Source organism: Megalops cyprinoides, chromosome 5 (genome assembly GCF_013368585.1).
Source record: "Megalops cyprinoides isolate fMegCyp1 chromosome 5, fMegCyp1.pri, whole genome shotgun sequence".
In the NCBI taxonomy this organism is placed as follows: Eukaryota; Metazoa; Chordata; class Actinopteri; order Elopiformes; family Megalopidae; genus Megalops; species Megalops cyprinoides.
The window spans coordinates 21,606,826-21,621,146 of record NC_050587.1 but is presented as its reverse complement, the minus strand read 5'-3'; the positions used below and the strand labels follow the sequence as shown (position 1 = coordinate 21,621,146).

The following is a 14,321-nucleotide window of genomic DNA, read 5'->3' as shown; positions in this document are numbered from 1 at the left end:
GTTCAGATACAACACCTCAACACAAATTAGAGAGCAACATTATACTTTTTACCCAGCTCAGAGACACTTGAGGCACCACAGTAAAAATGAACAGGAGCAAGGCAGCAATGACTTCTCAAGATCTCTCTATCCCAACATAATGTCTTTATTGAACAAAGCAAGGTAATACAATGGAAAAATGTAAATCACCCGTATGAAAATAAATAAATCAATTACTTTGTTCCAGAGAGATCAAAACATGGCAATATCATTTTTTGTAATATAAGTTAATTAGTTGCTATAATGTTTATTTTCTCCTGTCAGGTAGATCACTTCATCTTTTTGTCCAGTCTCCTGGTTTGGCACGGTAGGGCAGGAATGCAGGGAAACGCATGAACGAGTGTGAATGAAGAGAGATGGGACAGGACACCGATATCACAGCATTTTTCCTCTTTGAATCATTGCAGTCATGTAGGCAGGAAATGGACTGAGTCAGGTCCTCAGAGCAACACAGGTCAGGTATCAGTGCTGTGCAGACTGTCACATTCTGTGACTAGCCTGCCCTGACCTGAGATCAGGGCAACTTGGAATACTGTTGCGTAGTGACAAAGAATACCTGTCCCATGGATGGACAGCAGAGGGCCTGTGAAGTGATGCCCCTTGAGCTCAGACATATCTCTTCCCCACAAGACTCTGGGAGGAACGTAACTCCACCCATGTTCTCCAGTAGGCTAACAAGAGTCCTGCAGCCACAATATCACAATCATATAGATTCCCTGTACTGTTAATGGGCAGTTATTATAAATGGAGAAAAAAGATTGTTAGAAAAAAACAAAAACTGGTAATGCATAGTCAGTACTATTCAGGGCTGGGGGCACAGTGTGTCACAATCCATGAATACTCAGCCAAGGTAGCGCTGCACAAGGACTAGAAACACAGGACTAGAAGTACAGCAATCCTGGATGGTTTCCAGCCCCAGAGCCCCCCAATGCAGCCAATACCGCTGACTCTCAGACCTCGTTTTAACTGGAGACACACCAGTCAGCTACTTTTCTTGTCACATGATAATGCACACTCATCTACGATTGGTCTGCGGGTTCATGACTTCACTTCACACCTTGAACTCACCCCAGACATGAGGCGAGCTGCTGACACAAGACCGCAGCGGCACCCCTGATTTCTGAGTCAATCAAAAGAACCCAAAAGGATCCCATGTCCTTCTCTCTAGAAAGAGAGCAGAATTTAAGGGGTGTGTGCTGATTAACATGGGGTTTGAACTCCACTTTGGAGTGTCACCAGTGAGGTACAGACGCCCTCGAGAAGAAACCCGCTGAAATCTAACGGGGACGCAGGAGCCCTGCTTGGCTTGTGATACAAAGGGCCCTGATCCGAGCACGGAAACTCTGGTCCCGGAGAAAATGGAGCCGCTGAGAGTGTGAAGAAAAGGAGGAATGCCTGTTTGTTTAGGAGCAGATGACTAGATTTAAAGGCAATTGCTATAATGACTGCTACAACTGTCTGGCTAAGGGTGGGGTAGGATCTGGGAGCTGAGAGTGACTATGGATATGCGAGGGACGGAGGACTGTTATCGGGGGGGGGGGGCTAAGGGAATGGTAATGGCACAGGCCCCCCCCCCACCCATGTCCAGAGGCAAAAGAGGGGGCGGGGCTAGGACTGGCCCTTGAAGGCATCCAGGTTGAAGGCAGCATCTAGGAAGCGCTGCAGCTCCAGCAGGTGTGTGTGTTTGTTCCCGGTGGCAGGAGCCGCAGCTGGGTCACGACCGGCGTACCTGTGGACGCGGACACACAAACACATACACATGCACAAACATAGGGAGGGGAAGGATTACGACACACAGAAAACACACCAACACAAGAGAAAGCAGAGAAAGGATTAATATCATTAATCACAAGAAATGGTTTGGGGGAAAATGGTCCTGAGTCATATCCAGCCCACACATGGTTATCATGAAGCAAGAAAGTGATGACTATGATATGGCATAGACAGGAGGCAGAGAATCCCAGAGGGACGGGATGTACCAGACGGGGCGGGTACAGCCGATGGTGGTGCGGATGCGGGGCTTGACGTAGTCATAGTAACCCTGGTTCTTGTGCTCCTCCTGGCACCACACCAGGTCTGCCTCAGGGTACTTGTCTGTCTCTGTCTTCACCAGGTCAAAGGGGAAAGGAGACAGCTGCACAGAGAGAGAGAGAGAGAGAAATGCTGTTAGAGGTGAAACTAGAGAAGAAGGATGCATATATGTGTGTGTGACTGTGTGTGAGTGTGAATTTGAGAGAGTGAGCGCATCAGTGTGTGTGTGTGTGTTTTTGTGTGAATTTGAACATGTGGGCATATTAGTGTGTGTGTGAGTGTGTGTGTGTGTGTGTGTGTGTGTGTGTGTGTGTGGTTTTTAGAGAGTGAGTACATTTGAGTGTGTGTATATGTGATCATGTGTCGCAGTGCGTGTGCATCGATGGAGCACAGGTGAGTGCCCGTGGGTATCGGTGTGTACAAAACTACGCGTTTGTGTACCTGCTCAATGCGCACGATGGCAACCGAGTCTTCCATGCCGCGGGCTTTGCGCTCGCGTGTGAGCTCGTAGTACACCTTCCCAGTGCATAAGATAACACGCTTTACCCTGCCTGGACTCTCCAACGCAGGGCTCTGATCTGGGATCAGTCGCTGGAAGTGAGTACCTACGCACACAGGGGAATGAGTGTCAGCAGTTACAGAGCAAATACACATATCCTGACTACATCCTACATCAGAGATCTGTGTGGACACACACACACTACCTGACCAGTCATCCCAGATTCAGAAGATCCTTACTATGTATAGAAACAGCACAGGTACAGACAATTCAGACTCTTTTCATAACATTACCCTGAAGTGTGTTTCAATGAGCAGAACCATTCTAGGCATTTCTACTTCTACAATGGCGTGCAAGATCTGGTGATCTTACCTGGCAGCATCTCGTCAAAACTGGACTTGGCCTCCGGATGGCGCAATAGTGATTTGGGGGTGAAAATGATGAGCTGTGGGGGAGGAGGAGGAGAGAAAGACAGCATTTAGAGGGGAGAGACTGAGCGGATGACCTGGAAGGGTGGGAGATGAAGGAGGAGGAGGAAGGAGGAGACGTAAGACAGAAGAGAGGAGAAAGAGATGGAGGTAGGGAAGAAATGGAGTGGGGACCGGGTGGGAGGGGAGAAAGGTGGAAAAGAGGGAGGGAGGGAGGGTGGAGGGAGAGAAAAGAGAAGGGTAGGAAGGAGCACACAAAGAGGGAGGACTCACAGGTTTCCTGAAGGGCTGCAGAATCTGCCTCCTGAGCACGTGGAAGTAATTGGCTGGCGTGGAGCAGTTGACCACAATCCAGTTGCAGTCATAAAGCTGTCGCATGGCGAAGTCTTCTGTGATTTTCTGCAGCGGGGCAGCAGGGGGAGGAAGAGGAATAGAGAGAGATTAAGTATCTTCCTGACTGCAGCTCAGCACCGCAACAGAGCACCAGGGTCTGGCCCTACAGCAGTGGCTTCAAATAGCAACATCAATACCGCAACAGCAGCCTTGAGGGCAGTGATGAATTGCACGCATAGAAGAAAACAAACTAACTACCCAACCAAGTGCAGTAAATAATCTAAACTGCACACAGACGTCCGCCCAGCAGATAACACATAAGCTGCACAGGAACAGTTAATCTCTTTGGTGTTGCCTGATATGGCAAGCTGGACTGATCAGTGCAGATGTAAGACCTCCATGTAATATTTATCGATCAGCTGCATGCAAGAATTTACAGCAGTGGCTGCGCAGCAGTTCAGCATTTCACATTCAGCCGCAGTTGCAATGCATTGTGGGAGGGGGAAAGACGGGGCGTGACTTACCGGGAACACATCGGGGTCGTCATTGCACATCTGTAGAAACCTCTCAGGACGGGCAGAGGAGTGCTCAGGACCCTGTTATTGGGGGGGGGGGTGTTGTACTGAGCTTTATTTCACAACAAGAAGAAATCCAAAAGGTCCTTTTAAATTTTTAATGAGAAAACATTTTCCCTATGACTTACGTTCTCATAGAACTGACCCATAGAGGCTTTCACACACAATACAGAGAGACAGAAGGTAAGAGAGAGAGGGAGATACACTATATGGCCAAAAGTATGTGGACACGCCTCCTAATTATTTTCAGGTGTTTCAGCCACACTGATTGTTAACAGGTGCATAAAATCAAGCACATAGCCATGCAATCTCCATACACAAACCTTGGAAGTAGAATGGGTCGTACTGGAGAACTCAGTGAGTTTAAACCTGGCACTGTCATAGGATGCCATCTTTGCCGCAAGTCAGTCTGCGAAATTTCTACCCTGGTCAACTGTAAGTGCTATTATTGTCCAGTGGAAGTGTCTAGGAGCAACAACAGCTCAGCCACAAAGCAATAGACCACTTGGGGCCGCTGAGCGTTGAAGCGCGTAGCATGTCAAAACCACCTATCCTCTGTTGAATCACTCACTACAGAGTTCCAAACTGTCTCTGACTGCAACATCACTCAGGAGCTTCATGAAATGGGTTTCCATGGCTGAGCAGCTGCACACAAGCCCATCATCACTATGCGCAATGCCAAGCAATGGCTGGAGTGGTGCAAAGCACGCCGCCTCTGGACCCTGAAGCAGTGGAAACTCATTCTCTGGAGTGATGAATCACGCTTCACTAACTGGCAGGCTGATGGACGAATCTGGGTTTGGCAGATGCCAGGAGACCGGAATGCACAGTGCCTACTGTAAAGTTTGGTGGAGGAGGGATAATGGTCTGGGGCTGTTTTTAAGAGTTTTGGCTAGGCCCCTTAGTTCCAGTGAAGGGTAACATTAATGCTACAGCATACAAAGACATTTTAGATTTTAGATAATTGTATGCGCACAATTTTGTGGCAACAGTTTGGGGAAGACCCTTTCCTGTTCCAGCATGACTGTGCCCCTGTGCACAAAGCAACCTCCATAAAGACATGGTTTGATGAGTTTGGTGTGGAGGAACTCCATTGGCCTGCACAGAGCCCTGACCTCAACCCCACTGAACACCTTTGGGATGAATTAGAACGCCGACTGCGAGCCAGGCCTTCTCGTTCAACATCGGTGCCTGACCTCACATATGCTTTTTTGGCTGAAAGGGCACAAATTCACACAGACACACTCCAAAAACTTGTGGAAAGCCTTCTCAGAAGAGTGGAGGCTGTTATAGCTGCAGGGTCAGGGGGCAGCAACTCCATATTAATGCCCCTGGTTTTGGAATGGGATGTCCAATAATCTCATAAGTGTGATGGTCAGGTGTCCACATACTTTTGGCCATATAGTGTATGACAGGGGACAAAAGAGGTTGAGAGAGCAGGAAAGTGAATATTAAAAGAGAACAAGGAGGAGAGAAAGTGAGAAAAAAAGACAGTGAAGGAGATAAAGAGATCAAAGAAATGGAGAGGTGGGGAGGTGGGAGAGGTGGAATGGGGAGGTGGAAAAGCAAGGCGAGGCAGAGAGGATGGGATCACCACTCACCATTCCCTCCATGCCGTGAGGCAGCAGCAGCACGATGCCGTTCTGGCGGACCCACTTGGCCTGGCCAGGAGAGATGAACTGGTCGATAATGCATTGGGCCGTGTTGTGGAAGTCCCCGAACTGGGCCTCCCACAACACCAGCGCGTTGGGACTGGCCATGGCGAAGCCCAGCTCAAAGCCTGCAGGGGGAGCCAGAGAGTCACTGAGAGAGAGAGAGCCACGGCCAACTGCCTGCCAGCTCATAATGAACACATTTGGTTCCTGCTCATGAGCTAAACATTGACCAGAGTATACAGCGCAAAGCAGTGATTACGTAAATCCATTAAGGGCTGACCACATCATATCTGTAGAGTGAAACAATTCGAATTGCTCTGACTAATCTATTGATTTTTGAACAGAATAAAGACGACAACAGGGGCCAGGGCAGACTGACCTAAAACTCCATACTCGGACAGGGAACTGTTGCACACAGTGTAGGGCGCTTGGTTCGGGGAGATGTGGTTCATGGGAATGCAGATCCTCTTGTCAACATTCTGGTCATGGAGCACATGGTGACGATGACTACAGAGAGAGGGAGAGGGGGACAGAGGGAAGAAGAGACAGAGATGTAGAGAAGGAGGGAGATACAGAGGAAAAGATGAATGGACAGAAGCAAGGATGGAGGGGGAAAGTGGGAAGGAGAGAGAGATGGAGAGTGAGAGAGAGGGAAAGAGAGCAAGAGAAACAAAGGAGGAGTCAAACTGATAAGAAACTCACTCAGAGATTCGAGAGAAGTAAAACAGGTTGCAATCATAAAATGATAAAGCAAGAGCTAATGATCTGACGAACTAAAACAAGAGACTGTCTTTCCTTTGAGACATACTGATTCACTATGTTTGAATCAAGTGCTAGTCCATTCACTGAATCCACTGAGTAGAGAGCAGTCAGCAACAGGCAGTCAGCAATAGGCAGTCAAGCACTATGCGGTCAGTGATGGGAGGTCAATGGTGGGCAGCCAGTGATGGGAGGTCAGTAGTTGGCATTAGTGAGGGGTAGTTAGTAGCGTTCAGTACCTGAAGGTGCCCCTCTCCACATCCTGCCCGCTCAGACGCACATGGATGCCCTCTTTGAGCAGAGAGCCGAAGGCCATGTACTCCGCCAGCGCCCAGTCCACCGTGCGGTTCTGGATCATCGTCCCTCGGCCCTTCAGGATACGGCTCAGTCCTGAACAGAGAGGCAGTGCTGCTACTCCAGGTAACACAGCACATGTCCGTGTGTGCGTCTGTGTGTGTGTGTGTGTGTGTGTGTGATTGTGCTCTTGCATGCATTTGTATGTGAATGTATTTGTGTCGGTGTTTATGAGTGGATGTGCATGCATGTCTCTGATTGTATATTTAAGGTACAGGCGTGTGTGTGTGTGTATGAGTGACTAAACACACCTCTGTGGATGGGAAGGTGTGTATATGATTACTAGTAAACAAACCTCCATGTAGAGTGAAGTGTCTATACGAGTATATGTACCTCCGTATATAGTGAAGTACAGTCTGTGTACAGCAAAGTGTTTATATGTGTATTGTGAGTGCTTGTACCTCCATGTATAGTGAAATCTTCCACAGGTACAGAGGAGGCCATCTGGCCAATGTGACTCAGTACCTCCTCATTCAGCCCAGTGGACGGGCAGCTCATGCTCTTAGGCTGCCCATCCAGAGTGAAGAAGCCTGCAGCACAGGGACATGACACCTGTTAGACACACATATACACACACACACACACACACACACGTGTGTGCATACATGCACTATTATTATTTTTTATTTACAATTTTAAGTTGTACATGTTACATACAGCTGGAATATTGACTAAGACAATTCATTGAAAGTACCCGACCCAACGGTAAAACAATTGGCAACCTTTTTGGGTTACAAGCACTGCTCCCAAACCACTATGCAACACTGCTGCCCTAATATGCCCTCAAACACACACACACACACACACACACCGTCAGCAGTAGTCTTCACACACAGAGACATAGTCAGCAGAAGTCTTTAAACACACAGACACAATCAGCAGCAGTCTTTACTAACAAAGTCAGCATTACTCTTCACACAGTCAGCAGTAGAGTCTCCATACACAGAGAGTCAGCAGCAGTCTGCACACACACACACACAGCCAGTCCTCCTCTGGCCCCCAAACACACAGCCACACCTCCACACAGACACACAGAGACACACAGAGGCACACAGACACATGGACACACACACACACACACACACACACACACACACACTCCCCTGGTCCCTACATACCAGGCCAGGGTGAGTCCAGCCAGTGCTTGATGTGCAGGATCTTCTCATCCTTGGAGCGCTCATGCGCCTCCTCACAGATCTTATCGTATTTGGAGACCTCCTCCTGGCACAGGACAGACACACACAGCAGGGAAATTTAAGCCCTCAGACAGGCAGTATCACCCCCCCCCACACACACACACACACTCCAATTCCAGCCCCTTCAGCTGCCCCCCTCTCGCACCTCATACTCCTGCTGCGTCACGACGCCCTCGGCGATCAGCTTCTCGGCATACTTCTGCAGCACGCCCTTCTGCTTCTTGATCTGCTTGTACATGAGCGGCTGCGTGAACATGGGCTCGTCCATCTCGTTGTGGCCGTTCCGCCGGTAACACACCTGATGTGGCACGGGACCGAGTTCACATACATACACATACACAGACACACACACACGCACACGCACACAAACACACACACACACACACACACACACACACACACACACACACACACACACACACACACACACACACACACACACACACACACACACGGCATGGGAATAACATTGTCAGAGCCAACTCAAGGATTCCATTGCAGATTTACGTCTGTTTCCAGTGATACTTCATTTCAACATGCATAACTCATTATGAAAAAATATGGATTCTTCTTCTGTCAGTCATGAAGAAATTGCACTGTTTTTAAGCAATCATATAAAATATGATTAGCTAGCCTCTAGGTGGTAGCTGTACTGTTACTGCAACAGCGGGAAGTGTTTCTGTTTCTGCGGGGCAGCACCGTACCAGGTCCACGACCACGTCCTTGTGGAAGGTGGCCCTCCACTCCGCCGCCACATTGCAGACGTACATCACGGCCTCGGGGTCGTCGGCGTTGACGTGGAAGATGGGGGCGTTGACCACCCGCGCCACGTCGGTGGGGTACGGGGAGGAGCGTGCCATGCGGGGGTCTGTAGTGAAGCCGATCTGGCGGAGAGAGAACATCAGCATCCTTGAGCAGGATTCAGTCAACAACAGCAATGCAAGCATTACTGTTTTCCCAATTCAGGCACAACTTCTTGTATTCAGTTTGCTGAACTCGCCTAAGTGCGTTTATGAAGAAAAAAATGAGATACTATCCTTTAGACTGTCTAGACAATTCCAAGTTAAAAATAAGACAAAGACGGTGAAGAGGTTCGCCCTCATAAATAAAACAGAAAGTTTTAAAGTTTGCAGTTCACATGCAGATGAGAACAAAAACAGTGTTTCAGCAGCTATCAGATCCAGACGTCCTCACTGTCACTGTTTACGACCAAAGATAAACAGCCTTGACAGGCGTGCCACACCTGGTTGTTAACGACGACGTGCACGGTGCCATGGGTGGTGTAGGACGGCAGGTCGCTCAGGTGGAACGTCTCGTACACAATGCCCTGGCCGGCGAAAGCAGCATCGCCATGCAGAAGGATGGACATTACCTGTGATACACACACACACACATTCATGAAGTCCAAACACTGCGTCTGCTTCTGTGTTTTATTGTTTCAGAAGTTCAGCAAGAGGCTGACACACACACTCTTCCTTTGTTCTCTTCATAGGCCACTTGCAGAACCAATCAATGTTTTTATATGCTCTTACACTGAGTGAAACACAGAGTGGGTCAGGTTTGGGCACGCTGACAGACAGAGGGATGAACAGGGCATAGAGGGAGGACAGGATGAGGACAGAGAATGCAGGAAGAGACAGAGAGGGGGTAGAGAGGAGGGCTGCCTGTACCCTGTTGCCATCGGTATCCCCACAGTAGAACTGCTCGGCCTTGGTCTTGCCCTGCACCACGGGGTCCACGGCCTCCAGGTGGGAGGGATTGGCCATCAGGGACAACGTGATGTTGCGGTCGGTGACGCGGTTGATCCTCCTGTGGTACATTCCCAAATGGTACTTCACATCACCCGATCCCTAACAAAGACAGAACGGAGGAGGCAATGTGAAATGGCCCCTAATACATATGATAAAGAGTCAAACAACACCTAAATCTTGCAGAAAGAAGAAGCCAATGTCATACAACCCCCAACTAGGGAAGACAACATGTGACACAAGAGGTCATTTTGCAAATTTAACTTCTGCTAAACTTCTAGTAAAATGAAAATACGTTTAAATCACCACAACATCAAGAAACCACAGCAGCTAACCTTTTTATTTTTTTTACACAAAATTTACCCAAGCAGGTATTGAACTTTACTGCCTGAATGAACATTCTTCAAAATCACAACAACTGTGATTAGAGTCAAGTGATTCCACTTAATCTTTTTTTCAAACATAAATCAGAATCGTGACAGACGATTTAGGGACCGGATTTCGAGGCTCAATCTAATCACTCCAATGTCTATATGGGTTTAGAGCCATCTGTCAAGATTTAGAAAATGCGCTATTGCAGACTAAGAACCGTGGTCTTTTTATGCAATGAAATAGGGTTTACGCTGAATACTGCCTGTCTTAAACGGGAGAGTAACCTGAAATTCCTAGAATTCTAAAGATAAAACACTATTGCCAATCACTCTACCCCCTCAAATTCAAGACTTCTCAATGGAAAGAGCTGTTGCAGAAGAGGATATGCGTTTTAAAAATATAGTTTTAAAACCAATCTCGGTCCACTACATTGTAGGTTAGATCACAACCATTGTTTATTGTACCACTTTAAAAGTGTGAATTATGAGTAGCATTTCAAGTGGTGACCAGCCTATGCAAACGCAAGCAGACAGGGAGAGTCATTGTCACCCTGACGTGTAACACAGGCTGAATCAGAGTCACTCTGACCCCTAAAACAACAGGCCAAGTCAGAGTCACCCTGACCCCTAACACAGGTTCCCGTAACACACTCCAGGTGCATCCTGCTCTCCCATTGTTTGAGGCGGTTTTGTGCAGCAGAAAGCACGCACCCTGCTGTTGTGTGTATTGCACAATCTATCCCTATGTTTTTCTACACTACACTTTCACAAGCAAGGGCAAGGTGACACACGTGCATCCTGCTAACCTGGCTCCGGCTGAAGAAATATCAGGGTTAAACATAATCAAAGATCGGGATTCAAAATGAGAAGAAATTATGAGAAAGTGTTCTTTGGTAAACAGTAACTGCACAAAGATAAGCCGTCCACATGGTGACAACCGGAGCTGACCGGTAAACTGGTAATAGTCTGGAACCAGTTTTTGATTGTCCTGCATGATAAACAAGCTTAACAATTTAAATAAGGATGTGATTACTTTTTTACTTGCCTGCATACAATGTAGTAACTGTCTTTGTGCTGTCCTGACATGAACTTGTTTTAGTCCCAAAAACAGATCTCCAGTATATTTTAGATCAAAATGATTTCACTTAACCTCATCCTATCTCTTTGTTATTACTAAAATGATTTAATATGAAGCCCACAAATGTTAGCAGATTTCCACGCTTAATCAAAAATGAATCAACTGCTTAATGGGTGATTCTTGACAAGGTAGATGATTGTGAAAAACAGGTTCCAGACAATTTCAAGTCCTTGGCCTCTCCACATTGCGGTTAATGGCTTCCACAGTGACCGTCACAGCCATGGCTTGTCTCACAGGAGGAAGATAGAGAAATAGTATTAGAAAAGGGATAGCAGGAGATGGAGACAGACCTCATCAGCAGCCTCCAGTTTGGAGTCGAACTGGCAGAAGATCTGCTCCAGCTCCTTGCGGATCACGTTAGCCAGGACATTCAAGCGACCCCTAGAAGAGAGGGCAAGCAGTCAGACATAACCAATCCATCTCTGCAAATCTGCCCCAGCAGCCCTCAGAATGCTGGGTTAAGTGTTGCCCCTCTTGATTCATCTCTATCAGATTATCCATTGTGGGGGTCGGGGGGCTGCTGTAAACTAACTCGCAGCTTGGGGGCTCCATATAAACACGTGTCAGCTGGCGGAGTGCAGCAATAGTAAACAAGACATTTCAGGCACAATCAACAGCAGGCTACATTAAACACCTCTCTTTTTTGAACAAACCTCCAGGCATAGCCCTGCAGTGAATGTGAAAAACGCATTATGGGAAGGAGAAATTTTTAAAATATGCCGTACTTCCAGATTCTGGCAGAGCAGAGGTACGGAGCCTACCTGTGGGGCATGCCCATGATGATGTTCTCCACACCGTTCTCGCTCGACTTGTCGATGATGGTCTTGAGCGCGGGGATCAGCGACTCGCACCCCTCCAGGCCGAAGCGCTTCTCAGAGGACCACTTCCTCTGCAGGAACTCCTCGAACCTGCAGAGCACAGCACAAGCTCACAGCTCTCCAGCTCAAACTCAAAAGATCCTGACTCCACTAGCAACACTGAACCAACAGCCAAGGATCAGTTTCAGTTTTCTCCGCATATAATGGTCAGGTTTAGGATTAGGGCTATGCTGGTCCTGGATTGGTTTTGAGGGACACCTGAAGCACTTGACTCTGTCAGTTACCACCTTAACGATGTTAGAAGGTGACAAAGACTGCCTGACTATGAGAGCTTGGTAAACCCTAGTGGTTAAATGTTTAAACTTTATGAAATTAAATGCTATGAAATTCAACATCACAGCAACGCTTTGAGATGATAGGTACATCACAAGAGCAGTGCTCATGGCATAGGGGATAATATATTAGCCTGCAATCCCTACTAAAGGGAACACAGCTATAAGGAGTACACATTTAAAGAACAAAACTGGAATGTTCTGCATAGCAGACAGGAAATGGTGAGACGCTGTGGTGCTCTACAGTAACACAATGGGTGAGGAGGGCAAGGGGAGGGGTTTGTAAAGGAGGTCAGGTGAGGAGGGGCACACCTGGTTGAGCGGACCATCCTGGCCAGCAGGGTTCTCTTCTCCTCCAGGGTAAACTGCATTACTCCAGGCTTCTCGAACTTCTGCCGGATCCACTGACACTGGTCCACGTCATTGATGAACATGAACTCCACCCCGATGTGCTGGCAGTACGCCATCTGCACAGACAGGGGCAGCTTGTGAGCATGTGTGAGTGTGTGTGTTTGTGTGAGAAAGAGTAAATGTGTGTTTATGAGTGTATGTGCATGTGTGCATGAGAGTGTTTGTGCGTGTTAATGTGTGTTACAGTGAGTAAATGTATGTGGGTGTGTGTGTGTGATACTGTAGGTGTAGTGAGAATATAAAGGGTTACCTGCCCTCAGGTCAGTACCTCAGATGTACACGTCACAGTGTGTCACCGTGTGTGTGTTGTGTTACACAAATATCTGCAGTGAAGGACATGGGTAATCTCTCTGCACTGCTGCCAACAATGGCAAACTCTCACCGAGTTATCTGCACTCTGAAAACGCATCTTGTTGGCGTTACAAAGGGCAGTTATCAGTACAATGGGTTCAGCGAGTTTTATAAACTCGGACATACTGACAGGGGATGATGCATCTAACACGATTCATGATTTAATCAGAGTAAAACATTTTCTTCCTTCTAGCATAACATGCTTCATATATGTACAGGAGAGCCTTGCCATTTGAAGGCTCTCACAAACGGGGAAATCCACAAACACTGAACTGTGCCAATAACAGCCATGTGTCCAAATGGGATATCAAAGAAACACATCTAATGTAGTGTGTTAATGCAAATCATTTATTTATATTTATATAACAATGGAAAAATTATGTGTAAAATCTTAAATTAATAAGATGATGTGAGCCGGTGTGGTGCTGTGTGATACATATAAAGAGAATGAGGCCAAGAACAGGGAGAGCAGCAGGATGTGAATATCTGAAACTGTGAATGGCAAATCAGCAAATGATGAGGGTCTCCTGTACTTGAGTCTGATTTCTTTTCCTACTTACTGTCTGGGGTAACAGGGCCATGGTGTTGTTTGTGTGTGTATGTGTGTGTGATGCAGGCTTGGCCCCAGGAGAAAATATAAAGGGGTTCACTTGCAATCCACCGGGGGGCACAAAATGCCATCTTAAAAAAACGTGATAATTACTATGTAGACATCAGGATACAAGGAGACAACTTGGGGTGCACTGAGGTCCGTCTGGGGATGCAATGCACCCCTAAGCACCCCCATAGTGCCGGCCCTGTGTGTACGTGCAGTAATGTGGAAGATGTGTGACGTGTGAGCGTACCTCGAGGCGGCGAATGATCTCCCTGAGTGGCAGCGCACTCTCGTTGCCCCCGATGAAGGTGGTGGTGGGGAGACGAAACACCTTGTCCAAGTCTGACTCGTCCAACCCATAGAAGCCTGGACAAGGAGGGACGGAGGAGGGGAGGAGGGGCAGGGCGTGAGAGTCAAACAGAAAAACCAGCCCAGAACAGCCAGGGGGGGGGGACGACACAACGCAAAAACAATGACAGTGGGAAAAATGGCCACATTAGACAGAAAGAAGAGAAAGTGGTGGGATGGAATAAAAAAAGTCATGGATGTCAAACAGAAGCATAGAATTTTTGAAAATAAAGATTTGCTTCAAGGCAACAATAATGCAGAAATGCAATCATTTGAATGGCAGGCCAATCAACAAGACATTTTGGCAGAAACATGCAGAATATTTGAACGAGGCAGAAAG

The 14,321-nt window shown here is 47.5% G+C and overlaps 1 protein-coding gene across 3 annotated transcripts in view; it reads right to left on the bottom strand.

The window, feature by feature from the left end:
- Positions 1–49: 49 nt before the first annotated feature.
- LOC118777424 (2-oxoglutarate dehydrogenase, mitochondrial-like) overlaps positions 50–14,321 on the bottom strand; it is a 35,723-nt gene continuing 21,451 nt past the window's right edge. For all 3 annotated transcript variants that reach the window (XM_036528304.1, XM_036528303.1, XM_036528305.1), the window contains 19 exons: positions 13,884–13,999; positions 12,589–12,743; positions 11,888–12,034; positions 11,417–11,507; positions 9,540–9,719; positions 9,113–9,241; positions 8,574–8,753; positions 8,015–8,167; positions 7,792–7,894; positions 7,075–7,203; positions 6,559–6,709; positions 5,940–6,067; positions 5,507–5,685; positions 3,855–3,926; positions 3,271–3,396; positions 2,942–3,014; positions 2,512–2,675; positions 2,019–2,173; positions 50–1,768 (listed from right to left, as the gene is read on the bottom strand). In XM_036528304.1, the coding sequence (XP_036384197.1) occupies positions 1,648–1,768; positions 2,019–2,173; positions 2,512–2,675; positions 2,942–3,014; positions 3,271–3,396; positions 3,855–3,926; positions 5,507–5,685; positions 5,940–6,067; positions 6,559–6,709; positions 7,075–7,203; positions 7,792–7,894; positions 8,015–8,167; positions 8,574–8,753; positions 9,113–9,241; positions 9,540–9,719; positions 11,417–11,507; positions 11,888–12,034; positions 12,589–12,743; positions 13,884–13,999 (2,552 nt within the window). In that variant the 3' untranslated portion in view covers positions 50–1,647. The remainder of the gene's footprint in view (positions 1,769–2,018; positions 2,174–2,511; positions 2,676–2,941; positions 3,015–3,270; positions 3,397–3,854; positions 3,927–5,506; positions 5,686–5,939; positions 6,068–6,558; positions 6,710–7,074; positions 7,204–7,791; positions 7,895–8,014; positions 8,168–8,573; positions 8,754–9,112; positions 9,242–9,539; positions 9,720–11,416; positions 11,508–11,887; positions 12,035–12,588; positions 12,744–13,883; positions 14,000–14,321) is intronic.